The sequence below is a fragment of the Trachurus trachurus genome, assembly GCF_905171665.1.
Source record: "Trachurus trachurus genome assembly, chromosome: 7".
NCBI classification, from domain to species: Eukaryota; Metazoa; Chordata; class Actinopteri; order Carangiformes; family Carangidae; genus Trachurus; species Trachurus trachurus.
Genome location: NC_139901.1, coordinates 22,118,113 through 22,144,339, shown reverse-complemented (window position 1 = coordinate 22,144,339; position 26,227 = coordinate 22,118,113). Strand labels below are relative to the sequence as shown.

The window sequence follows — 26,227 nt, the reverse complement described above, 5'->3', positions numbered from 1 at the left end:
TATAGTACTAATTCCTGTATAAATAAAATGCTTAGACCGTTTATATGTGTTGACTTCCAAATGAATTTCCATGACAGATTCTGCTCCATTAACACTTAAATGAATATTTATTAATCATCTGTTATTGGAAATTTAATTATTCATTTATGCAAAACATGTAGACATGTCACATCTTCCATCTGTAAACCCACATGCTAAAAAGTTCTGCTAAATTAGCATAATATATTTATTGAAATTTGCAGACCTGAAAAAAAAGCACTTCTGAAATCATAAAATACATTTGCACTTCACTGTGTTTCATAATGATTTGTTTTTAGTGCAGACTATCTGTATTCACCCAATTATAGATGCACATCTCATTTTAGTGTAAACTTAATAAATGGTAGCCTAATAAATCCCAGTGATCAGTTTAAGAACACCTCAATACTATGTTTGCAAGCTAGGCTCAATCTCTATATCAATACTAACTGTGAAACAGTAGCAGCAAGTTGTGTTCACTTAAAACAAGGATTTGTCAACTGTTACCCCCCTTTAGCTGCCAAAATTAATTTTTTTTGTATGACATTTCTGCAGGAATGTTTTCTGTGAGTATGAGCCATAACTATTTCTGTGTTTTCAAATGCGAAACCACCTGTATTGTGGGATCTAACTAAATCAAACAGAATTTCAGGCGTCTTACTAGCGCTCCTTATGGCTGGGTCCTTAAAAGTTAGTTTCACTGTTCCCCTCATAACCTCATACCTGCATTTCTGAGCATCAAGTGCTGTCGGTACTTCAATTCCTCTTTATCTAAAGGGAGAGGAGACCTGATTATTTACATTACCCTCCACTAAGTAATCTAGGCGTTTAATACAGTGCCGAAAATACATCAATAATATTACCCAGTTTCACGGAACAAAAGCAGTAGAAAATTTAATTCAGTTTTACAACATAATTATACAATCATGACAAGCTCCATTATCAGTCTTCATATGATTAATCCAGCATTTAATATAAAAAGCACATTCACACAAACACATACTGTATGCACACATTCTAACTACAATCTCACATTATAGCATGGACAAAACAAGATCATATTTCTTTTTGAAACAATCTGTACATGGTTTCCTCCTCCAATGAAAATTCATAATTGGGACAGAGAAACCGATATCAAATGATTCACAGCGAAAAAACAAAAACATTTACAGTACAGTACAGTTCACAGGTTTGAACAACTGCTGTTCTGCCTATTTAGACTTCCTTCGTTTGGCTTGGGTGGGGCTCGCTCCAGTTTCTGTTTAAAAGCACATAAAAGTGCATTAGGGAAAAGGGTATTAATATCCTGTATATAGCTTTGGTGCAGTGAGGGATGTTGTGTATTTCAAGGCTGCTTATGTGTGTGTTTACCTTTGACAGCAGCACTGGTTCCTGGCCTGGCTGATCTCTTCCTAACGCCACTGTCTGCTACTGGCTCCTCCTCCACCTCCTTCTCTGCCCGGGAGCTGCGTCTGCTCGGTCCCTTGGGCTTCTCCACAGCAGCTCTGGGAGGACCAGACAGAAAAACAACAGACGACAAGGAGGAGAGGACAACACAAGGGTGTGTTATTTAACATGCAGGGGTGTGAGTTAACTCTGCTCTACTCAGAGAAAGATATAATACCACTCAGGACTGCTGTTTTTCCTCGTCTACCACAGATACTGTCCGTCTTCATCCCGACAGCATCCACTACGTCGACATGATCACTGCTTGTGTCTTTGCAGCGCAAACATGTTAAAATACATACCTTGGGACTAAGTTGATGGGCGTCTTTCTTTTCTTTGCCCATCTGTGATAGAAGTGGAAAAACAGCGGTAAACTATAAACTGTGCTGAACAAACATGGCTTCACTTCCCCAACCATATGTATGACAATCCCCAGGAAAAGATGTGGCTATGATGGTCAGAGAAGTAGTACAGCTGTCTTTGTGATGGGCTGTTCTTTATTTTAACTTCTGACATGCATTTGTATAGTTATATTATTGCATGCTAATCATACATACCAAGTGCTGAGGCCACGTGGCTCATTGTTTTCACCCGCTTGGCCAACCAAATGAACTCCCTGAGTTTCAGTAGAGTTAGAAATGTCTAAGCATTTCTCCTTCAAGAACACGGGCTTTGAAGGCTAGGCCAACTTTTCAGAGAGCAATAGCACGGGACACCTTAACAAACCCCAGTACATTGAACATTACACAGCTAATCAACACCAAAGCAATTTGAAGAATACAAGAGGACTCTCACCCCTGCTCAGAACCTGTCGAGACCTCTTCACCTGCAAAGGACAAAGACCACATTTATTTTTATGCCACTTATATGAATCATGTAAAATCAAATGGAATTGTTCTTTTCTTTCTAAACGACAAGCATTTCTGATAACTTCTTAAAAAAACAAAACAAAATGGGGGCTTACCCGTCTTCTCGCTGGCAACAGGTTCCTGAGACTGTGGGACTTCTTGTTGAACAGGTGCTGAGGATGAATATCAAATATTTACACTGGCACATTTGAATAAGTAAAGCAAATTATTACGGAGAAATACTGAGAAAGATAATTCCAAGTTCAAAATAAAAGAACATTATTTTCTAAGCCTATCACCTACCAATAGTTTTCCTTTTAAAAACAAGAAGCAGACAAGATTACCTCTGCAAACTGTTCAAACCCAAGAAAGCTTGATACGTCAGGTTACACGGCACTTGATGCTGCATAATGTGTTTCTATGACATGTAATAATAACTAACCCTTACTGCAGCAGTGACAGGTTATGTGTGGTCATCAGTTTGACCTGACAAAGAGTATTCATCAGAATATGAGTCTCATCCTGTTAACTTGATGCATGCACATATTTGCACACTCATTGCTACGTGTTTACCTGGCGTGCTCTGAGTGGTTTCATGCGGTGCTGCAGCTGGCGGCATGGGTGGCTCCATCGCTGGGGTGTCAGACTGAACTGGTGGAACTACGCTGGGGTTTGCAACTGGAGAGGATGTGGTGGGGGGGACCTCCTGCGCTGGTCCAGGTGCAGCAACAATTGGAACAATGGACGGTACAGGACTTTGTGTAGGAGCGACCGTCGAGAGCACGGTAGCTGAGGTGACGTCTGTAGTAGCACCAACTACAGTGACGATAGCAGCTTGAGTAGAGACAGCCTGGGCTGGGCTTGACACTGCAGCTGGGGCAGAAACTGGAGCCTGGGTAACAATCTGAGTAGAAACAGCAACTTGAGCAGGAACTGGGACTGGAGAAGACACAGCAGGTGGAGTAATGTTGCTTGGAGCAACAGCAGTTGGATGAGGAGCTGGTGCTTCAATCTGTACGGCAGGACTAGCGGGAGGATGGAAGGCCTGTGGTGGCGCCGCCGCAGTTGGGCTCTCTTTGGGCCTTTTCACAGGACTCAACTGTGGGTCAGGTGAAACGGAAACAGCCACAGCAACCGGTGTAGGTTTACTTTTCACTTGGCCAGTGGGAGATGGAGACATGGTCGTCTTACGTACGGTGTTGGCGACCCCAGGGCTAGAGCAGTGTGGTGGAGACGCTAGAGGTGGTTGAAAGGGAGATGATGCTGATGGGCTGGGATGGGGAGATGGCTGCTGGACAGGAGGACTGGCTTTTTGAGCAGGCATCGTGTCACCCAGGTTTTCTGTTTTCTGAACGACCGAGCTAATCTGCTGAGGAGCTGTGAGTGCACCAAGCGGGGCTGATGAGGACACAGAAGAAGCAATCTGGACCTGTCCAACTGCACTTCTGGGGGCCAGAGCACTGGTCATGATAGCCCCTGAGGCCTGGGTGGAGACTGGGGCAGGAGAGAGTTGGATGTTTGTAGTGGACACTTGGATAGTCATTGGCTGTGATACCACTGTGGTATTGGGAGCCACAGGTGCACCTGGGACCTGGAAAATTGGGTTGATAAATACAGGGGTAGTGGCAATGTACTGAGAAGGGCGGGGGACAGGGGTCTGCTGCCGGATGTCCTGAGGTCTAATGTTCTTGTTAGGGACAGCCACCATGGTGGAGACCATGGATGTGGGTGCCTGGGCAGTGGGGGCAGAGGTGATGGGGTTAGAGGTGACAAACACAGTGATCTGATTGGGGGAAATTGTGCTAGAGGAGGCAGGGATCTGTATGACTGAGTGAACACTTGTCACAGGTTTAGCACTAGGGTTGGGCTTAAGAGCTGAAGTGGCTTGGTTTATAGCAGAGCTGGAGATAGAACTGGTGCTAACAGCTGAGGCAGAACTGCTCTGACCAGAAGTCACTGGGTTAGGGGCGACACTCAGGGTGGTGTTGGTGTTAGTACTGAGGGTGTTGGGAGTAGTTATTGTGTTTATATTTGGAGTGGGAATGCCAGCATGACTAGGGATGGGGTTTTGAGTTAGGCTGGGGGTGGTATTGGCATTCCCAACAGTGCTAGGGTGTGAGCTGGCAACTGAAGCAGGCAGCAAGTTGGGACTGCTCGTAGGGACTGGGACAGCAGGTCTGGGTTTAGCTTCTGATTCATGTACAGTGGCAGTAGTTGAAACAGGTGCGGAAACATCTGTATTGTGGGAATTACTGTTGAGTGGTCTATCCTGATCCGAAGCTGACTTGGGACTGTCTTTTCCCATGATATCCTTAGGAGGTAAGGGTCGGGGCATGTTTGGGAGCCCTGTGTTATCCAGTAACTGGTTGAGGGAGGTTGGAGCTGCCCTGAGAGCAAGTGATACCTCAGAGTCCTGCATAGGTGCCACATGCATTGTTTGCCTATCAATTGTACCACTCTGCTGTTCCAAGTCCGGCTTAGGCTGCTGATGCTGCAGAGGGAAACGAGGACTTGCCATTCTCGGGGCCGACAACTCCCTCAAAGGCTGTGGTTGGGGCTGAGGCTGAGACATCTGACGCTGCTCTGGTGTCATCATTCCCTGGCTTTCCCTAAGTCCCTCTGCAGGGTTACCTTGTATGCCATGGAAAGGGCTCTGAGTCTGTTGTGCCTCCATGCCCACACTCACTTGTGAAGGCATAGATACTGGACTTGGTGGTACTGAGGTAGGGCTTAGCATCATGGTTTGCCCCTGAGGGTTAACCAGCTGCTGCTGGTGTGGAGGGCACGTGATGGCCATTTTTGCCCCCTTCTGTCTTCCTGGACTTGGGGTGGCTGACTTGCGGCTAGAGGCTGGACTTGACCTCCGACTATTGCTGGGGCTTGCCCTCTTCCCCTGCCCTCCAGGCTGCTTGTCCTGCTTAGAACCTGCACCTCCTGCTCCAGTGCCTGTGGAGAAAGGCTGTTGATTGTTGTTAGTGTTATTTACACCTGCACTGCCATTGTTATTGTTGCCTGATAGAGTTAAGCCCGGAGGGGCCTGTCCGATGGCTTTCAGAGTTGTTGGGTTAAGACCTTGCTGATCAAATCCCCTGTTCAGGTTTGGTTGCCTGGGAGGCAGAGGAATGTTGATTTTGGGAGGAAACAGTCCTGCAATTGAAGCATTTAGCCTCTCAGGTGAGAGGTTGATTTCTGAAGGCTCAGTACTAGGTGGGCGATTAGTAGGAGTGAGGGGATGGTGGTACGGCCTTGGGCTAGCTCTGTTGGGGGTTTTCGGCCTGGAGCTCTGTGACGTTGTGGGGACGTTCGGGAAATGAAGGCCGGCCATAGGCCCTCCTTGCTGAGGCTGAGTGGGTAACTGTTGCTGGGGACTGGCTCCAGTGTGCGGGGGCATTGGTGATGGACCAGGGCCTGGCTTCATCATGTGAGTGTTGGAGCCCTGACTGGGCATCATCTGCTGGGCCCCATTTCCTGGCTGCACCCCCATTTCTGGGCCACCAGGTCTCTCCTGCTTGGGATGGGCTCCTGCAATGGTCTCTTCAGATCCAGTGCCTTGGGGACCCTGTCCTACTTCAGGATGGGACATTCTCCGTGGGGTGCCTGCAATCTAGAAAAAGAGAACAAATACACATTGTGTTTAATCAACCAAAATTCAGATAATGAGATGTCTTACACTGCCACAGCACTTGGCCCTGACCTGTGGATTCACCATCAGGGGCATCCCTCTAGCTTTGTCGGGCGACGGTGGTATGTGTCCTTGAAGACTGATCATTACAGGCATATTGCCTTGTTGTGAGACAGGGAGCCTCTGCACCTCGGGTGGATTGCCCATGCCCCGAGGAGGGAGCTGGCCTCCTGGTGGTAAGGACATGCGATTTTTTGCCTGCTCCTGCTGCATCTTCAGCATCATCATCATCTGCTGTTGTTGCTAAATTTAAAACAAAGATTAAAGGTGAATAAACAACCAATCAAACATTCTGTTGATATTAGCAACTGTCAATACTATAAATAAACACAATAACTATGATTATACCTGTTGCAGGTGTGGCTGTTGAGTCTGTTGTTGCTGCTGCTGCTGCTGCTGCTGCTGCTGCTGTTGTTGCTGCAGCTGATGAGGGTGCATCTGGGGTTGGCCCTGACCCGGGGTCTGTGGCCCTGTCATTCCCTGCTGCCCTTGAGCATTCTGGAGACCCTGCATCTGCATCTGTTGCATCTGCTGCTGTTGCTGCATCTGTTGTTGTTGCTGCAACTGTTGCTGCTGCTGTTGCTGTATTTGCTGTTGTTGCATTTGTTGTTGCATTTGTTGCTGCTGCTGCTGCTGCTGCATTTGCTGTTGTTGTATCTGCTGCTGCTGCATGTGTTGGATTTGTTGCTGTTGTTGTTGTTGCTGTTGTTGTTGTTGTTGTTGCTGCTGCTGTTGTTGTTGTTGTTGTTGTTGCTGCTGCTGCTGTTGTTGCTGCTGCATAAACTGCATGGGCACCTGCTGTAATACTCTCTGGTCTCCAGGTTGACCAGGAAAGCCTAGAGGTGTAGACCAACACAGGTTCAGATATTGAAAAGTAAGGAATAATAGGAGGTTTAAACAAATGAGGAATTAGTGTCTGACAAATCAGAAACAATTACAGAAATGTATTAAATCCATGTCACTTACCTGCTGGCCTGTTAGCAAAATCCGGGAGTTTTGGGCCAGAGTTGTCTAAGCCTAAATTCTGTTCACCACCCAGATTTGGCAGTTCACCATCCTCCATGCCAGCAGCTACATCAAGACCACTAAAAATAAAGAACAAATGGATGAAGCAAAAAATTAATTCAATACAAAAAAACTTACAATTATGTGTCATTGCAAAAGCTTAAAGGGACAACGAGGAGTTTCTATTCAGTTATAAAAAAGTCTCACGTTAATGTGGATGAATCTCCGCTACCCACACTTGTTAATGGCTCCATTTTCGATAAATATATCGTTCTGTCTCTATCGTTATTTTGTTATTATTAGTGGTGGCGGAAATGCTGGTCGAGCCGACCAGCGTTTCCTTCGTGGCGAGTCATGAGAATAACGCAGCTGAATCGCCGTTTATGGTCAGAACTACGACGGTATGTGAACCTCTTTGAACCTCTGACTTTGATTATTGATGAATGAAAAAATGAGTCTGTCTTGCGCCGGTCAAAGAATTTTACGGTGCGCGCGGAGGCTCATAAATGTAGTGTGAAAACGCTTCGCTTTTCCAAAACTCCTCGTTGTCCCTTTAACTGTAATAAATTCAAATTATTACCCAAGTCCCTCTACTTGCTGTTGTCCCTCTCCGTCTTTGGCCTTCTTCTTTCGCGCTGGTTTCTTCTTTTTGGGTTTGGCCTGATTTCCTCCGCCCGCTCCTTGTTTTCCACCTGGTCCAAACTGGCTGGCTGAGATATCACTCTGCAGCAAATTGACCAACAGTGGGCTAGTCAGTGTAACGTCCTTGCTGACAGGAAAGCCACCTGGCTGTCCACAAGCAGCTCCCATTGCCATCTGGCCTGGGAACTGCGAGTTAAAGTTCATGCCATGACCTGCAAAATGGCCATTTCCCATCTGCATGTGTTGCGGCCCCCCCATCATCCCTTGCTGCTGCGCCTGCATATCCGGAACCATTTGTTGGACCCCCAAGTCCCCGGTCCCACTATTGGGATCTACCAGAGGATGTGGGTGCTGCTGAATTGCCTGTTGTTGTTGTTGTTGTTGTTGTTGTTGTTGTTGTTGTTGTTGTTGTTGTTGTTGCTGCTGTTGTTGTTGTTGCTGCTGCAACATAGCTTGTTGCTGTTGTTTCTGTTGCTGCTGTAACTGCTGTTGCTGTAACTGTTGTTGGATAAGAGGGTGACCAGCAGGAAGTCTCATCTGTTGCCCATGCATGGCCATAGCCTGATTAGGATTGCCAGCAATGGGAACCTGTTGGGGCTGTTGTTGGTTCATTTGCTGATGCTGTTGTTGTTGCTGCTGCTGCTGCTGCTGCTGAAGCTGCTGCTGCTGAAGCTGATGCTGCTGTTGTTGTAACTGCTGCTGTTGGAGCTGAGCCATCTGCTGCTGCTGTTGTGGAGTCATCTGCTGTGGGCCAACTTGGCCCTGGAACTGAGCCATGTTACCTGGGACATTAGGAGAGGGGCCACGCATCATCTGGCCGGGCATTACCCCAGCTGGAATCTTGCCCCCAAATGCCTGCTTGTTGCCTTGCATCTGATTGGCAACCATTTGCTCCATCATAGAGTTTTGTTGCTGTTGTTGTTGTTGTTGTTGTTGCTGCTGCTGCTGCTGTAGGAGCATGGCCTGGTGCCCTTGACCTCCAACCATCTGACCCTGCCCATGCATCACCCCCTGGCCTTGCTGAGGCATCATCTGCTTGGGTGGGGTCATTCCTCCTCTCTGCCCTTGACTGAGGGGCCTTGAAAGGACAGTCTGACCTCCACCCTGGCTTTGAACCATCTGGCTGGGGGAGGAGGACACAGGCTGGGCCTGATGCTGGAGGCCCATCATCTGGGTCTGGAGGCCAGGCTGCTGCTGGACCATACTAGGCCCAGTGGTTGTACCAGGGGGCGGACCTGCCATGCTACTTTGTACAGCCATAACATTGGGTTGGGCATGTGGTGGACCCTGCATTGAGTTTGGTGTGGAAGCTGATGGCTGGGGTCCTGATAAAATAAAGAGGCAAAACATTCAAAAAAAATTACTGAAAGCAGGTATTAAGAAATGATGTTTGTTCAATTCATGTGAAGTGATGGCATGTTAAATGAGCTGACTGACATCTAGGTAGTTTATGAACAAGCAATAAAGAGGTAAACTCTGTGGCCACTGACTCAGTGAAATATATTTTTTAAAGGTCACTGCAACAGCAACAAAAAAATTCTTTAACATACCATTCTACAATATTGATGTGTTTTTGTGTCACTGACAGTGTTTACATATACTAACGTTATACCATGTGTGGCAGAAATGGCACAATTTACCCAACAGCATGTGTAATATGCAAAATATAAGAATAAATAAATATATATAACAACTGAATATAACATTTCAGTTATGTGTGATCCCTCTAAGACATATCCCTATATATTTGCAGTGTTATAGACATTTTACCTGTGTGAGACATCGCTTGGCTGCTCTGTAGCTGCTGAGGAGCTCCTCCACCAGGCGTTCCTGGAGTGCTGGCACTCACCTGACCCTGGACAAAGTTTGGAGTTGGAAAGCCCATGGGACGCTTCTGCATGCCTGAAATCAGTATTGATTGATTGTGTTATTTTAAACATCAGTGTGCAGAATTTATGATTACAAACAGTAATTGATGGTCAAAGTGCACACTTTAATGTGCATTACAGTCTAACTAGAATTAGTTAACAGAGGCAACTTACCTGGGTGAACTTGGGCCCCAGGCTGTCCATGCTGGGGCATTCCCATGAATCCTTGTTGCATGTTACCCTGTTGGCCGAGAGCTGCCCTGCCTGGTGACCCAACAGCCTGGGGAAAACCTTGTGGAGTTGTCGGTCTCTGAGCCATCATTGGAGGGGTCCCTGGTGAACCCTGCTGAAAAGGAGATGAGGAGGAACCAGGGGACTTGGCAGTGAGGTTGCCCTGCGGTCCAGAAGGTTGTGGAAGTGGTGGAGGAGGTCTGGGTGGTCCTGCGACACCAACAGGACCACCCTGTGGGCCTTTAGGCTGGGGGGCGGCAAACTGACCCATGCCCGGCTGCTGTTGTGGCTGCAACTGTGCTTGTCCCATGGCATTAAATACCTGCCCAGCCTGTTGGCTTCCAAATGGGTAGGGAGGTGGAGGGTGGCTGGGTGTCTGTACTGTAGCAAGGGAGGGTGGGCGCTGAACCATTTGGGCTTGGGGTGGGGGCTTCCTCCAGGCAGGGCCTCCCTGAGCTGCTTGTGGCTGGAGGGAGGCCATCTGGTTCCAGCCAGGAGCCATCTGACCTGCTGGGTTGAATGGAGGTCTAGGGCCAAGCTGGGAGAGCTGAGCTTGCTGTTGGGCCTGTTGCTGTTGGTGATGCTGCTGCTGTAGCTGCTGCAGAGCTGCAGGGTTGAGTTGCCTCCCAGCCTGCAGAGCCTGCATGTGATGGGCAGCCTGAGGAGGCATTGGACCTGCCCCATGGGGAACAGCCTGTTGATGTTGAAGCTGCTGTTGCTGCTGAACCGACATACCTGGCATCATTGAGTCCATCACATCTGTGAATGAGGAAGATGCTGTTTTCCATTACTGTGCTGACTCCATACAATAACATTCTTAAAATTACAACATACATGTATCATTTCATGCATGAGAAATAAAGCAACAAACCTGACTGTGAAGGTGGTCTTTGAACACGAGGGTGCATCTGTCCACTGCTGCCTGGTACCATAGCCTGACCCGCCATGCCAGGCCCAGGGGGAACCATCTGCGGGTTAGCCATCCTTACCCCTCCTTATGGAAACATCAGAATATAGTATGTATAGTATAAATATTAGATATTTACAGGCAAACAGCTAATATTTGTCAAGTGGATTGACCACTCTGTTTATTGTACAAGTTCACATCACCTTGACAATGAAAAACTGATTGATCCGTCAGCACTTGTCTGAACAGGGCGACAATAACCATGGTTAAACAAATCAATAAACAATACCTGGACCAGGCTGACCTGGAAAATTGACATCCATTCTCATCTGGCCAGGTGCTCCAATTGGTCCATTCACTCTAACTTCTTGTCCCCTATTTGGTCCCACAGCCACATTGATGGCCCCCTCCCCTAAATATCAACAGAAGGAACGTCAATATTTAACATTTACTACGTCAGGTCCTGACTGCGTCCTTTCTTTGAAATGCCACGGATGGAAAAAAACAAACAAACATTATTTCATTCTTTTCTCTTTTCATAACGACAATGAGTTTGAAGGCTGTGTTGTTACCTTCAATCTGCACGGAGAGAATCCCCAGGTCTCTGAGCTGCTGCTGGTTGTTCTGGGCCAACAGTCTGAGTCGCTCAGCAGCGTCCCGAGGAATGTTAAAGGTAACCCGCACGCTGTTCCACGGCTCCACATGCTGCAGCTGTAGCCTCTCAGAGCCTTGAAGACGGGAAATGAATGGATGCAAGTTGTGTTTACAGAGAGAAGTCGAGACACTATTGACTGAAGAAGTATAAGGACAGGAGGGCAGGCATATAGAACTACTGATTGTGTAATAGCAAACAGAAGTGTTTATGTAATGCAGTGATTCCCAACCTTTTTTGGCTCGAGACCCCATTTTGACATCACAAATTTCTGGCGACCCCGATCACGTGCAGTCATGTGATCGCGGCCGTCAATCATGCGTCAGCTCAGATATTTTTATATGCTGCATTTGATTTGAACTCGATTCAATGTCGAGAAAGTGAAAGTATTGAATACAGTTGTTTAAGATTGTGTGTGGTGTTTTTAATCATAAATTTAAAAGGAACAATAATTAGTTCAAATAATATTTTTATCAGAATTTTTTTTTATCAATTACTATACATTTCAGGCGACCCCAAGGTTGAAAAACACTGGTGTAATGGCTATCAGTTGTCATTCATATTGGAGATTTCCTATTTGTTTACACTTTACTTCAACATGAATAAAAGTTTTAAAAGGGACTGACCCATATCAAGCATGTTAGGTATCCCACTGAGGACAGTCTCGAGCTTTTGTGAGAAGTCCTCATCTTCCATATTTCCTTGAAAGGCAACAAAAACTGTAAAATCTTCTCCCGCCGCTCCATTTTCTTCCATGTCATCTTGCTCGTTGACTCTCTCTTCTTCTTGTGTTCCTACGCTTCCATGACAACTGTCAGCATCTTCACCTGCATCATCCCCAACACCAGAGTCCCTGTCGGAATCATTATCTGGTTCCAGGCACTCTGTCCTCTGGGACAGCTCAGGCGGAGTGCGGCGATGTGCCATCCTCCCCTCTTATTAGGAGTGGCGTTTAAACCGTTTTAAGCTGAAATTTCACATATCAGAGACAAGGATCACATATGTAGCTCATAAACCATTAGAGGAAACAACTATTATATGAAAACATATAGTTACTGCATCAATTTCTACATCTGTAGTGGTGTAGTCTACCGTATGTGATATGCAGGCACAGTATACCCACCTAAAATGCATTAATATTTCAGTATACCCACTACAACAAAACTGTCTTACTAGTCTTTGTCAGGGGTGTCAAACGTGCGGCCTGCAGGCCAAAACCGGCCCACAGGATGAATTTGTCAAATGTGAAAGTTACATAGAAGACAGAAGACGCATAATGTTGTTGAAATTGCACATATCTTTCTCAAGAAATTTCAAGTTGCTCATATTGTGTTTTGTAAAACGATAGTTTCTTTAATGTAAACATCGTAATAATGTACTTCTTTGCACTAAAACAAAGGGAAAGGTTTATAGCTCTCTCTCTCTCTCTCTCTCTCTCTCTTTTAGGTTATTATGCTGTTATTTTACTGGTCCGGCCCATCAAATTCAGATATCAAATTGCACTGTAATGTGGCCCCTGAACTAAAATGAGTTTGACACCCCAGGTCTATCTGATACAGGTATGACCAGTGCACCCACCTAAAAAGCAGTATACCCACTGCAACAATTTATACTACACCACTGGCTTAAAGTCTTCAGTTACAAGCTGATCACTGCATACTTTCAAGCACATGGTCTTAAAATCTTTCTCTCTTTTGAGTTCACAGGATGACGTTTTAAAGCTAATGTTAACAGCACACCTGTACGTATGACATCACTGTGACAGCCGTGGCTAAACTTACTGCTCACAGACGTGTCAAATGAAAATAAAGGGGGCTGTTTTTGGTCGAGACGTCTAAACTGATGTGCAGTTTGAACTAATTGAGTATATGCATCACAGTAATCTGTCGGCAACTTGGTTAACAAGATCGGCCCAGCAGTAGCACGGGCCTTAGCACAAAACGTAAGCTAACGTCCAACATACGTACAGCAAACCCCCAAATGTCCCGTCCCCTGTGTCACTGTGCATTTCAATGACGGTATGAACGTCACTAACAATTCAAATCAGTACATCTCTAGCACACATTGCACTGTTAAAAAAGAGGATAAAACTAACGCCAAGGCGGTTCCTGCTTCTCCGCAAGCTTCGGTTAGCAAACGCTAGCTGCGTTAGCTGGGTAGCACTGCAGGTAATTCATCGTGACCGCACTGGACCACGACTCATTAGCTTTCCTATTCGTTAGCTCTGACATGTTAAATACCATCAGCAGTTAATTACGCACGAGAAAAGCAAAAGCCTTACCACATATATTCATCTGAAAATTAGTTCAACCGGTCGACATCTGCTAGCCAGATTAGCTAACAAAACATGAATCACAAGCAAGTCAGAAACGACGTCGACGTGAAAAACACTGCTTCCGGTAGTGTTTTTCAAATTAAGAGTCAAATTGAGGAAGGAGTTACAGGTCTTTTTGACTAAAATTGAATAAGCCAATATTTCACAAACAAGCCCAGTTGTGAATGTTCTAATGGTGGCCATCGAAGTTGTGTTTTTGATATTTCCACTTATGTAAAAAAAAGAAAGAAAGAAAAAGAAAGAAAAGAGAGAGAGAAAAAAAGGTTCTTCTCACCATAAGCCTTTTTGCTCAGCACTTCCCTGGAGCAGTTGATCCAACTAAAATTAAAATCAAGTCTAACTGATTAAGCACAGGTGTTCATGAATAAAAACAAAATACTTAAAATAGGCCATGTTGAATCAGGAAGTCCTGTTATCCATGAATCTTCATCATTATTATCATCCATAGCTCCATATTATTTTGAAAGAGCCAACTCAATTGTTTTACAATAGGTCAGATGGTCCAATTGCATATATATGGAAGAACAAGGTGAGTAACATTGTCCAGCGTTAGGATGTGTTCAAACACTTTATTTCTTGGATTTGGACGGTGCTGATTTTTATTAAAATCAGATACAAACACACATGGAATCAAACATTGGGTGCTGTGCAAATGTGTGCCTTAAGGCATGGTATTCAACCGTACAGGAAACAAGTAACAACAGTCATATTGCACTGGTACCCAACAATGGAGACGGACGGTTGAGGAAATATTTGATCGATCAGTATTTCCCATTCTGGACCAAACTAAAACCATTTTCAGAATGCAATACTGTACAAAAGCAGTTGGTTCTTTAAACATAGCACCGAAAATAATAATTACACCAGTACACAAACAATAAGTAATAAACATGAGAGCCTTTTTGAGAATATGCTTCTTGAATGCACTGTGTTTCACCTGTAGAAATAAAATACATAGCCCAACACAATTTCATATAAAAATAGACGGATTACATTCAATCCATCTCTATAGAATCATATAATTCCCATTCTAAAAAGTATCCCCGCTCTAAAAAAGGCTCAAACTTTAAATGAGAACACAGTCATGCAACAACTCAAGTTTCTTAAATTAAATATTTAAATACACTTACACTATGATGAGTGATATTTTACACCTCTTATATTGAAGCAAATCCTCTTGTTGAAGGAAATCACTTGAGATATGAAGGCCTTACCACATTTCTAAATCAAGTGTTAGTATGCAAGTCCTAATATGGTCCCATGGAGCCATTGATTGTTTCACAACAGTTAAAACTCCAGCAGGTGTACCAAACAACATCTAATCACAGCCACACGCCATATAAAGAGCAGGAGAGCAAATGGTTTAACCTTGGTGGTGAGTTAAGGATCGTCTAGTTAAGGTGTGACAGCGCATGGCTTAATTGAGTTACAATTACTATTCTGTGTGATCTTCATTTAGAATAATGGTGAAATGCAATGGAAGAACTGAAAAGCAGGAAGGTGAGTCAAATACCCCGAGGACCATGCAAGTACTGTAAATCTAGGCTTCTTAGTGTGGCATTTTTACCATTTCCATATCTGCCTATTGTTTTCTGTTTTTTTTTTTTGTTTTTTTACAGAGAATCTGTTTTCATCACCATTAATTACCATCTGCATTTCTGATTCCTGATTTAAAAGGTGCAACACTATTTCAAAATTGCTTCAAAAGCCATTACACTTTTTTGATTTCCTTTTTTTCACATCCGCAATGTAAATCCACCCTGTTCTTTTCAGTTTATTGCTTTCTCTAAGTGGAACTGGCATGCATCAGATATTAATTTATGAACACTTCTTGCATTTCTACATCCTGCTCTGCGTCATATAGCCTGCACTGACTTTGACTGATGCTATTAAGGGGATGGACATATATTTCAACATTTTCTACACTGGAACCGAACATCACGTGAGGCTGTAAAAGAAGGCATACCTGCATTGGCATGTGTTCTTTTGAGGTTTTGTATGTGTTATCAAACAAATTCATAGATACCCATTAATCTCCTACAAAGGCATCTCAGAGAAAGATACACATCTTTTTGTTGAATATTTTTGATGTTAAAGTGTGCAAGTTGATCAGCAGCCTACAGGACATACTCCCTCCTTAACCATCAATTCCAGTGTTACTCTTACCCCTTCCTCTGTCTGTGTGTGTATGGAGGGGGGGTTGCACTAGGGCATGTTAGACATAGTGAGGGCTGAGGCATCAGTGCTACGAGGATCCTTTACTCCGATAATGAGGTCATTAGTTCTCCGGGTGCCCTCGACCAATGAGAGAACCTCCCTCCTCTCAACCTGGTGACCTTTGGCCTGCAGCAATTCCACATCTTCCTCCAGGAAGTCAGCTGTATGAAAGTAGGAGAAAAAGAAAGGATTATCTGAGGTTAGTGGGAAGAATGAGCGATGAAAAATAAAATGTCAAATTGAAAAAAGATTTTATGCACCTCTTCCAATATTAGGACTCTATCTATGAGGACCTTCAGACATGCAGGTCACAGTCTATCATGTTTAAAACAATAGCTCTATGACCAGAATATGTTCTCTGCCAGAACCAAAGCTTCAGATCCAGGAATAGCCTGATTGTTCATTCCACTATTATTCCTGGTGCCACCAATATATATGGATTTAGCAATATGTGTTGGCAGCGTTATCAGCCTTTACATTTATGTTGCTTCCCTCAAAGAATTGCTCTGGGGACTCAAAACATTTATACTGCAATACGACAATCCCTTTTCTTCTACAATGTTTAATCCAGGATAGCTCCAATGTTTATTTTCAATGACTATGAAGGTACTTCCTACTTTCCCCCGAATCATCTGTTTTTGCATGGGGCACACAAAACTGTGGTGTGATGACAATGTAGAAGTGGTTTCCAAACTAGGTTTCAGTCATAGAAGCCGTTCTGGCTTAGTTGATTGTTGTTTTCAACATACACTGTGTAGTATAGACTTCTTTCTACCTTGTGTCAAATGTTGTTGTATGTGAACGAAAAATCTATTAAAAAGATTTATTCCTCTTATTGGATACAAAATAAGAACTGTAACTGGAAACAAAGTTAAAGTCGATCTACCCACAGTTTCTGTAGGAACTCTGTCATATTAACACCAAACTGTACATAAGATTGACTAGCTGGAAAAACTCACAATCCACCAGGAGGGTGTTGGGCTGCAGCTGTGGGTGGAGTCTCCCATATGCTAAACTGTCACTCATGTTTTTACGTGAAGACAAAACATTCATCAGCACCTGTGGAGTATAAGAAAACAGAGTTGATATATAGAATGATCATTTTCCACTGCTCGTTAAGAGTTGGGTCACTGTGGTAGCAGGTTAAACTAGCTGGTGGTCCAGACGTCCCAGCATTATTTTCCGCCTCTTCTTGAGGGGATCTTGAATCATTCCCAGGCCAGAAGAGAGATATAATCTATTCAGTGTGCTCCAGGTTTACCACAAGGTCTCCATCAGTCCACTCCAAATATAATGGTCCCACGAGGCAGCCTAATCAGATATCCAGACTACCTCAACTGGTTCCTGTCAATACAAAGGTACAGCAGCTCTACTCCCAGCTTCCCCCTGGTTGCCTGAGTTTCTTACCAAAACTCTGAGTGTGAGCCCCGACACTGTATGAAGGGAACTAAATTTGGCCTCTTATATCCACAATCTCATTGTGTAGGTTAATATCAAAAGGCTATGACCATAGGTGAGGACTGGAATGTAGATTAACAGGAAAACTGAATGCTTGGCCTTCTCTTCTCCTCTTCACCACACCAGTGCAGAACAATGCTACTGCTACAACAATCTGCCGGTCAGTTAATGAACAAGACCCTAAGGTGTTTGAACTCCATCTTCTGGGGGCAGCAACTCACTCTCAACTCGAGGGGTCAATCCACTGTTGTCCAGCAGAGAACTGTGGCCTTTGGAGGTGCTGACCCTATCTGCTGCTCCACACTCAGCTGTAAATTATTCCTGTGCATGCTAATGGGCACTGCTAACAGAACCACAGAGGACTCCATTAAGGCGTCTCCAAGTCCTAAGCTTATCCAGACTCAGGTATTTGCTCACCTCTTGAGTTTACAGTGCTAGTGGTGGGCTCACCCCAGCATTTGCTCTGCCCAGTTGGGCCCCATGGGTCAAAGCTCAGGCTCTCTCTCTCTCTATCCACTTCGTGCCTTGGTGGCACATAGGGCCTCGAAGCTCAGGCACCAGACACTTATTGGTAAGCTCCCTCACATCTGACTCCAGGAAGGGCCCCAGGAAGGGCCCCAGGACAAATATGAATTTACCTTTATCAATTACACGGGATGTGTGAAAATTTTAGTTTAACAGAAGTATGACTAAACCAAAATGCTTTTTCTAAGGGAGTATTTACACACTGTTAAAAAAAAAAGGATCAGTCATAGATAGGGGTGTTAATCGAGAACCGGTTCCACTTCAGAACCGGTTCCAACTTGGATCAATTCCGCTTATTGATTCCGCTTTTTTATTTTTTATTTTTTGCAAATGCACGCGTTTCTGAACCAAGCAACACAGCTGTGTTCGGGTCAGAACGAAGCAAACACAGCGTCAGGCAGAAGCCTCTAAAGTGTGGGGGTAGATTGAGTGATGTGACAGCATGAGTGATGTGACAGCATCGCCTGTCGCACCTACGGCACACGTAACCCGACACATGTGGACACGTGGGCTGCTCTCATGTCAATAGCTGATGTCACTGTTTGCTGAATTGTTATGTTTGCAAGTCGTTAGTTTATCAGCTCCAGGTGTTTCTGTTGTTCTACCTAGGGGTGATGTGGCTACACACCCACAGTGACCCAGACTGAAGCAGCGATTAATGACGTTAAGTTATAATTCAATCATCATTATAAATGAGGGTGCTTAGTGTTAATATCCGACATGTCACTGTTTACTGAATCAACATTTAGTTTGTCCTCACAAAATAAAGTTTGTGATGTGTCTGCCTGGAGCAGACCTGCTGACAGATGTGCAGCTGACAGTGCGTGTTTCCTCATCGCTACATGAGCCACCATCCGATCCTCCCTCCCTCACGTTGTGAGGACAGGACAAAGTCTCCTGGATATATATATCTATTCTTTGTGTTTTTCCTCTCTCATTTCAGGTTTTGTTCGTAGCCACGTGAAATCTGGTGCTGTGTCTTTCTGTTCTCTCGCGCTCGCTCTCTCTCTTTTGCTCACTCACTCACGATCCACATTTAAAAATGAACACTATGAAAACAATAACTAGTGAGAAAAATACAGATGCATGAAAACCATGAAATGGACACATTGTAAAAACTCCTGTGAGCGCAGCGGGCCCCACAGACCACAGTGACCTACAGTATAGTGTTAACCTCTCCAGGCAGGTCGGTCCTGTCTACTTTTTTTAATGCAAAGAAACCCATTTCTCTTTTATTCCCTCACGCAATAAGAAAATATAAGAGAATCAAAAAGGAATCGGATCGATATGCAAAATCGATAATGGAATCAGAATCGCTAAATTCGTATCAATTCCCACCTATAGTCATGGATGTAATTAATGAATATGTAAATAACCTGTGTAATGCCACTCAGAGCTTTCTCTCCATTAGAGGATCCAACGGCCACATATGTGCCACATAACCCCACGGCTGGCCTCACGGCTGTGGGCATCAAGAAGGACATGGGCCTCTTTCCAGGCTGGAGGCTGTTGTGCTAGAGCAAACAGGACAAAAAATGTCATCAGCTCCAAGAGAAGCCATGGTAAATATTTAAATGAGAAATACATGAATAATTAATTATGAAGAATAGGGAACAGTTACTGGGTTAGGTGATGCACTAGGCATTTTATTTGGCCAGGAGAAGTCCAGGATCTGGCTGTTCAAAAGGATTCCTGAGGGAGTCACTATCCCACTGCCAAACGGTTTGTTTAAAGAGCTACAAGAGCCAAAAATGAGAAAAGGTTTCAGTTCTCAAGAATATACCCTATCACAGGGATATGCTTCAACAGATCATCTGCAATAGTGGCTCAGTTTAAGCTCAACATACCTCACGACTGACACAATATGGTCATCTGGGCCCATGACCATGACCTGGGCAGCTGTTGCACCCTTCTCCAAGGTAAATGATGAAGTGTAATGGCTGACAGGGAACGCCTGAGAGTCATTGATCATTTGGCGGAGTTCAGAGGCGTGTGATTTGCTGGGATATGGGTACATCAAAGTGCAAGGTTCACCGAACATGCCTCACTGAGTTAGGACAGATATATATATGGTATATTATTTTAAAGACAATAAATAATCTCTACCTCTGCATCTTGGCAACAATCTCTGGCACAGAGGTGTCGTACATAGGGTCTCCTAGGCCACTAGCCAAAGCCAAAGCAATCTTCACAGACTGGGAAAGTAATACAAAAATCAACACACACATTACATCAATCACTTCATTTAATAGACTGTTTATGCTGTATAATGATGAAGCAGTTTGATCACTACCTCTGCAATCCAGTGGTAGGTGCTGTTCCTGGGAACTTGGCTGGTGATGTTGTATCCTTCCAGGATGTTGAGAGCAGTGATCAGGGCAACGCCAGCATGTGGGGCCGGGGCTGCCATCACATGATGTCCTTCAGAAACACACACACACACACACATCAATAAAAAATTGATTAATTCCACTGTGAAATTGATTGGTCACACAGAATAATATAGACAAGTAGAATAAAATATCAATGGAAATGTAGCAATGTAAGCAAAAAATGTAGAAACATTTTTGCACCAACTGTGCTTGGTGTACCAAAGAAAGTACAGACCATATACAAATTATAATGTTTATCAAACAATTATAGAAATACAATGATACTTGATACCAGATAGGGAAAACTGAACAATGTCATGTGAAAGGAAATTAAATCTACAGCCTACACAGGATGTGTGTCGTCCATTTCATTTGCATTCAGGTGAACAACAGCCCCGCTTACATGCACAAAATCATCAAGTGTGCGGGTGTGTATTGTTTACACACTTCACCTTATCAACATGCATGTGTCTTTGGTCATTATTAAGTACATATTTAAAGGACACACAGGAACAATAGAAGAAAATATTCAGGTCAAATCATTGCCGTGCTAATATATCTGAAAATCAAAATGCTGAGTGTATCTTATATGAAAAGGAACCACCACCACCCCCTAAACAGACGGTTGCACTGTACATTATTTATCTATAAGGTGCTACTGTTCTCCAGTCTCACGTATTAACTATGTATTTATTCAAGTACACGGGTATCCCATTACAGAGATCACAACCTCAGTGACAAATATCTGTTAACTGAAATAAAGGACTAAATGAATAAATCTGAACAGGCATTTACCCTGATATATGATCTCTGCTGGCTGCTGTAAGACGGTGCTGTAGTTTCCAAAGTCATCATCTGTGAGGACTCCTCCCTTTGCTTGCACCTATAAAAGATGCAAAGCGAGTTTACATTTAAAGTTGACGAATTCTCTTTTACACTGTGATAACAAACAGGGCTACAGTTCTTTGTCTAGCAGATTCTTAGTTTAGTTGTATGCGATATAAAGTTAGATTAAAGGACATGCACTGTGTCTTTCTTCTTCCTTAATTAAAAAAAGAGACAGAAACCACAATTTGCAATATTAAGATTAAATTAATACAGTGAGGAATCAAAATATTAACAGTGCAATGCCGCAGCCAGAGCTAATACAGATACATTGTACTCCATTTGTCACTATGCTGTTGCATGCAAATATTGCTACAACGCTGTCATTGGCACACTAAATCTCTCTCTTTCTCAGAGGCCACCAAAAAATTCTATATTTGCTTATGTTTTAGAGACACAATAACACCTACAAAAAAATAATGATGAAATAATGACAAATTATTTTGATACTGATTCCTTCTTACACACAATACTCGGTGGAGAACAAATGACTTTGTCTGTGAGATTATTGTTCACTGGTAAAAAAGTAAAAAGCTGAGGTCAACGTAAAACAGGGAGTTGATGTGAGGGGTAAGTAATTCCCAATGTGGACTATGCAGAATTCATGATTATTTATACCTAATCATGGATAGTGTCAAAGGCGGAAAAACATTTTCCCTTACTGCAGCCACCATCTCCTGCGTCAGGTTTGTACTGTAGAACTCCGATATCCCCTTAACTGCAACAGCATCCAATATGGAGGCCAAATCAAGACGTCTGCTAAACAATCCTGGGAGGGGAGCATTGCCATTTGGGAGGAATAAATCCCGAAATGCATCTGAGATGTTTTTGTCCTTAACGTTCACCAGAGCTTCAGCTGTGGAGAGAGAGTAAAGGAAGATGAGGTGACGTCACCTTATCTTTACACAACATCCTAAGCCACGTAACAATGCTGGTGTCTGATTAATCGCAGGAGCTGTGACATTAGTGACAGTGACTTCACCCTGTGATTTCTACTACATTACTCTATACTTACCTAAGTCATGGGTAACATTAAATCCATTTCTGGCCACATCTGCTGCCATGGTTACCACATCCGTCCATGACATTCTGGGGAAATCAAAGGTCGTGTGAGTTTGGCTTGGTTGAAAATGTTTCAAACAACCCAAACTCCTAATTATAAAACAGATTATTCTGCCAAATTGATAATCCACAGTGTGCCATTATAAATCTCAATCTGTATCCATGAATCAAACAATTTAGATAGCGCTGTCATGCACAGCAGCTGAGGCATGAGGGCAAGGATAATGACACAGCAGTGTAATTGCAGCCCAACACTCTGGCCTTCCTATTAACACAGCTGGTGGCACTTTTACACTGAAATCTCATTCCTTTAGTTGTGGGCACTGAAATAAGCACCGTCTCTGTCAGTATTGATATAAATATCAGATGGTGCTATTCTTGTCTCAAAAGCACTGGACTAAATAATGAAGGGAAACATTACACTTGTGTTCTGTTTATTTTATAAAGGGCATTAATACACAGGAATGTCATGAGGTAAAACAAACAATACGAGATAACAAAGGAATGAAGAGCAACCAGAACCCAATGCAAGCACTATAATTAACGTTACCATACCTGCCATAGAGCTGGTGTGCCTGATGCATCCCACTGAGCATGCCTGGTACACCCACAAGCAGGCCAGGCTGAAATGCAACAAGAACAGGCAACATGTTAATCTGGGTATGTAATAGTAACAATTATGGTTCTCTCTTAGTAAATTCAAACAACTAGAAGGAAGAGTACTGTAAAAAGAATTCCATACATATTGATCGAGGTTTGTCTGCATCATATCTTCGTGGATGGCAGATGGTGCGGTCTCTCTGAAATCGATGACCCTCGTCTCATTCTTACGGATGTCATGCACCAACATAACTCCTCCACTGTGTTAAACATCAACAGAGCATAACATTTAAGAACATTTAAGAACTCTGTGTTGTTTTCTGTTTGGAGGAGATGAATTTATTTTATATTACTCACCCTCCTATGCCAGAGGTGTGAGGGTGTACAATTCCTAGACAGAGTGCAGCAGTGATAGCAGCGTCAACACTGGACCCCTGCTTCCCCATAACGTCAAAGGCTAGAGATGTACACTGTGCCACATCTGTCACCACTGCTCCCTGGTTAAAGACCTGCAGAGAGCAGAAGGACAACAAACAGAAATGAGAGACTATTAATGAGTCTTTAAACGAACTTGGGCTTGTGCAAAAGGAAAGATGTGGAATTACTCATAATCCCATAATCTGCTGAAAAAGGCAACACCCTTGCAACATGGTTGCAAAATACATCTGCAGGTAACCCACACGTACACACACACCTACCTGTGGGTCTCCAAAGTAGATCTGCATGATTAGAGCTACAGTGACTCCTGTGGCAAAGGTGAGACAGGCTGTGATGATGACTGTCAGTCCATCTCGCTGGCAGGCACAGTCCTCTGTAAAGGGATCTCTATTAGTCTCCTGCAGGGACACAACATCATGGCTGGCCAGGTCAGAGGCCGAGGAGGGGAGTCGCTGGAGGCGAGCAGACTTCAGAAACAGATCTGGGTCTGGGATATGCAATGCAAGCAAACCGTTTAGGTTTGGACAACCATGATTTTTAGTAGTCACAGTTAGTCACAGTTTATGTAGTACCTATGAAATTTGAACTGGAAACCATGAGTATTAGTTTTCAAACAAGGGTAGTTATTCCAATAATCAATTACTTTAGTAAATAAGGAGTTTCAAATACTGTCTGGTTCCCACATGTAAGGAATTATTTACAATAACTTAAATATTTTAGATTTGGAGATGGATAGTTGGACAAATCAGGCCATTTGAATACATCATTCTGGCTCTACAGAAGAACTGTGGAGGACTTCCTACAGAATAAATAATTTATCATGAAAATGCCTTCCTACGCCTGCACTTAAGACTTGCGTGTTTACACATTGCAGAGAAAAGTCTAACTAACCTGTATCTTGCTCACTCAGGACGTTGTCATCATCTTTGCGAGATTTGAGGGTGTTCTCCCCAGACGCTGCATCGTCCTCTGGCAGCCTGGGGAAGCTGGTGATGCTCATGTAGTCCACGGGAGAATAGGCACTGCCCAAGGTTGTCTCTGGATTTGCATCTTTATCCGCCACACATCCACTTGGGTACCCTGCCATGATTTCAGGAGCAGGACTTTGCATGACTACTGCTGGGTCTTGCAGTCACACAGTTCACCTATCTCTCTGAGTCCTAATGGGGTGTGAGAGGAAGTTATGGTATTGTGCTCATACTTCCAGTCACATCTGCTTCCCGTCTGGGATGATCAGACACACAACTGTCAATGTCATCCAGATCTAAAAATAAATAAATAATAAACCTAAAATAAATCTTTGTAAACCACTAGTGCTGATGTGCTGATGTGGGTCGTCTAACATCCCATTATATCACAATTCTGCTGCAGGGATTTGTAGTTTTTCTTGTGTGACACTGGCAGCCTTACTACTAGATCACTGCAGTTGATTCCTCTCAGTGAACAATTTTGATAGGCCAAGACACGGGTGTGTAGCTCCTCCGATGATGGTGCTTTTTTTTCCTAATTCCCCCGTCATGTATGTACGCTGCCACCTGCAGAGGATAGTCCACAACACAACATCCACAAGTTAGCTAGTTTTCCTTTCCGAGGAGCCTTTATGTAACCGCTTAGCTTCATTTAACTTGCGGTGTCATTACGCTAAGCAAATATTGACATGCGACAATATGTCTGCCTTACTCTGTATATGCGCCTCAAAAGCAATTAAAATTGCTGGTGGTGAAAGGTTATATTTTGAGACAACCGCGTTTTCTTTTTTCCTATATTAACAGTAACGTTAGTAACCCAGGGGCGCTATTTATCTGCGTATCACCGTGTTTCATCCCCAAGCTAACGCATCCTTTTTTCTTTTCTTTTTTTTAACGCTGCTGCTAGTAAAGAGCAGGAAGCTAGCTCAAAGGTACTTACCGCTACTGTGAAACAGGTGTAGCCAGGTAAATATTATCCCAGACGCTGTTATTAATCGTTTCCGAGAAAGGCAGGTGTGTGTGTCTGCCTCCGTGTGTGTGTGCGTGAGCTCTCCCGTCACCAAGGCTACAGCAGCTCCTGAATCACGGTGCCCTATCACCGGGAAGTTAGCTTTACATTACTTCTCCTAACAACCGGGACGACTCGTCATGCAAAATAGCTAGCTAAAGTCTGAGTACACATTTTTTAAATATTCATTCGACCCCGACACGAGTACCAAAGGTAAGAATACACAAAACTACACGTCATTTACGGAGGAAACGCGGCTGCCGGCTGTGTTGTCTGCGTTGAATCGCTTAGTACCAATTTCAGACTTACTTCACTGTAGGTGACCCACTGAGAGCCCACTGACTCTCATCTCCACACAGGTGATGATGACCGACAGGCTATTTCCCATTCAATGTAATACGACGCAATGGGAAAACTCTCCTCCTGGTCTTGAAAGTTTGAACTGATGAACCAGAAAAACAGGTAATAGCAGGTCTGCAGAGCTTCAGTTCCGATTACAAAACCTCTGACCCTCCCATATTTCTCACAGGGACGCTCAGGGCAAAACACTGTATTTTTGGGACAGCTCCTCCTGATCCACCTCAAACATGTGTCATTATTTCCTCAGGCCCCCATCAGCATCAGCCAGTAAGCTAACAGTCAGACTTTATTAGCACCAGGTTCTCAAATGTAAATATTTGCAGTTTTTCCAGTTTTCTACGAAAGTCAACATGTTTAGGTTACAGCCAGGCAGCAAAAACTGAATATCTACTAAGATTTTATCCATCAATCATGGAATAATCTTCCAATGATAATCAATCAATTGGTTAGGAAGACAATAATTAAAAACAATAAGAACAGGACCTTATTCAAGGAAGGTGTAGGACCAGTTATATTTGTTACAGTGTTACAATTATTTTAAAAATTGCAATTGATCACATTATATAGGATAAAATTACACCCTTTCCTAAATTCTTTTTCTTGGTCACCCAGCTGTTAAACAGGTAGGCTACAATACAATAAATGATTTTACTTGCTTAAGTCCAAATAGTGATAAGAGGTGACCTTGCTGCTGCAACA

The 26,227-nt window shown here is 43.7% G+C and overlaps 3 protein-coding genes across 5 annotated transcripts in view; 1 reads left to right on the top strand and 2 right to left on the bottom strand.

The window, feature by feature from the left end:
- The window catches only part of LOC310988112 (protein NLRC3-like), a gene marked incomplete at its 3' end in the record, with an annotated part of 78,864 nt that overhangs the window by 3,105 nt on the left and 49,532 nt on the right, over nucleotides 1-26,227 (top strand). The window lies entirely within an intron of this gene.
- On the bottom strand, nucleotides 535-13,680 carry ncoa6 (nuclear receptor coactivator 6). Of its 3 annotated transcripts, none has more exons than XM_083976353.1 (17): nucleotides 13,581-13,680; nucleotides 11,926-12,266; nucleotides 11,220-11,375; nucleotides 10,937-11,059; nucleotides 10,612-10,734; nucleotides 9,684-10,499; nucleotides 9,412-9,543; nucleotides 7,580-8,966; nucleotides 6,961-7,079; nucleotides 6,343-6,830; nucleotides 6,007-6,237; nucleotides 2,886-5,916; nucleotides 2,429-2,485; nucleotides 2,260-2,290; nucleotides 1,767-1,808; nucleotides 1,390-1,523; nucleotides 536-1,276 (listed from the first exon to the last, which is right to left on the bottom strand). In XM_083976353.1, exons 2-17 carry the CDS (start codon nucleotides 12,224-12,226, stop codon nucleotides 1,230-1,232), a joined length of 7,218 nt encoding a protein of 2,405 aa, XP_083832479.1. In that variant the 5' UTR covers nucleotides 12,227-12,266; nucleotides 13,581-13,680; the 3' UTR covers nucleotides 536-1,229. The 3 variants fall into 3 exon arrangements, with proteins under 3 accessions (XP_083832481.1, XP_083832479.1, XP_083832480.1); XM_083976354.1 differs by having other exon boundaries at nucleotides 10,952-11,059; XM_083976355.1 differs by lacking the exons at nucleotides 10,937-11,059; nucleotides 11,220-11,375; nucleotides 11,926-12,266; nucleotides 13,581-13,680 and adding an exon at nucleotides 10,851-10,858 and having other exon boundaries at nucleotides 535-1,276.
- On the bottom strand, nucleotides 15,840-24,302 carry ggt7 (gamma-glutamyltransferase 7; the record flags this gene model as incomplete). The annotated part of the gene is made up of 15 exons (XM_083975971.1): nucleotides 15,840-16,012; nucleotides 16,811-16,910; nucleotides 19,211-19,348; nucleotides 19,456-19,570; nucleotides 19,682-19,834; nucleotides 19,941-20,029; nucleotides 20,128-20,255; nucleotides 21,002-21,089; nucleotides 21,754-21,947; nucleotides 22,107-22,180; nucleotides 22,709-22,776; nucleotides 22,896-23,013; nucleotides 23,111-23,262; nucleotides 23,452-23,678; nucleotides 24,083-24,302. The coding sequence occupies 15 exons, from the start codon at nucleotides 24,300-24,302 to the stop codon at nucleotides 15,840-15,842; spliced, it is 2,037 nt and encodes a 678-aa protein (XP_083832097.1).

What these genes read in the sequence shown, in the direction of transcription:
- ncoa6 (XM_083976353.1), bottom strand. Translation starts at nt 12,226, where the DNA reads ATGGCACATCGCCGCACTCCGCCTGAGCTGTCCCAGAGGACAGAGTGC. An exon ending in TCTCTCCGTGCAGATTGAAG is followed by an intron (nt 11,060 to 11,219) that starts GTAACAACACAG and finishes GTTGATATTTAG; the next exon opens with GGGAGGGGGCCATCAATGTG. An exon ending in CCCATCAACTTAGTCCCAAG is followed by an intron (nt 1,524 to 1,766) that starts GTATGTATTTTA and finishes TGGTCCTCCCAG; the next exon opens with AGCTGCTGTGGAGAAGCCCA.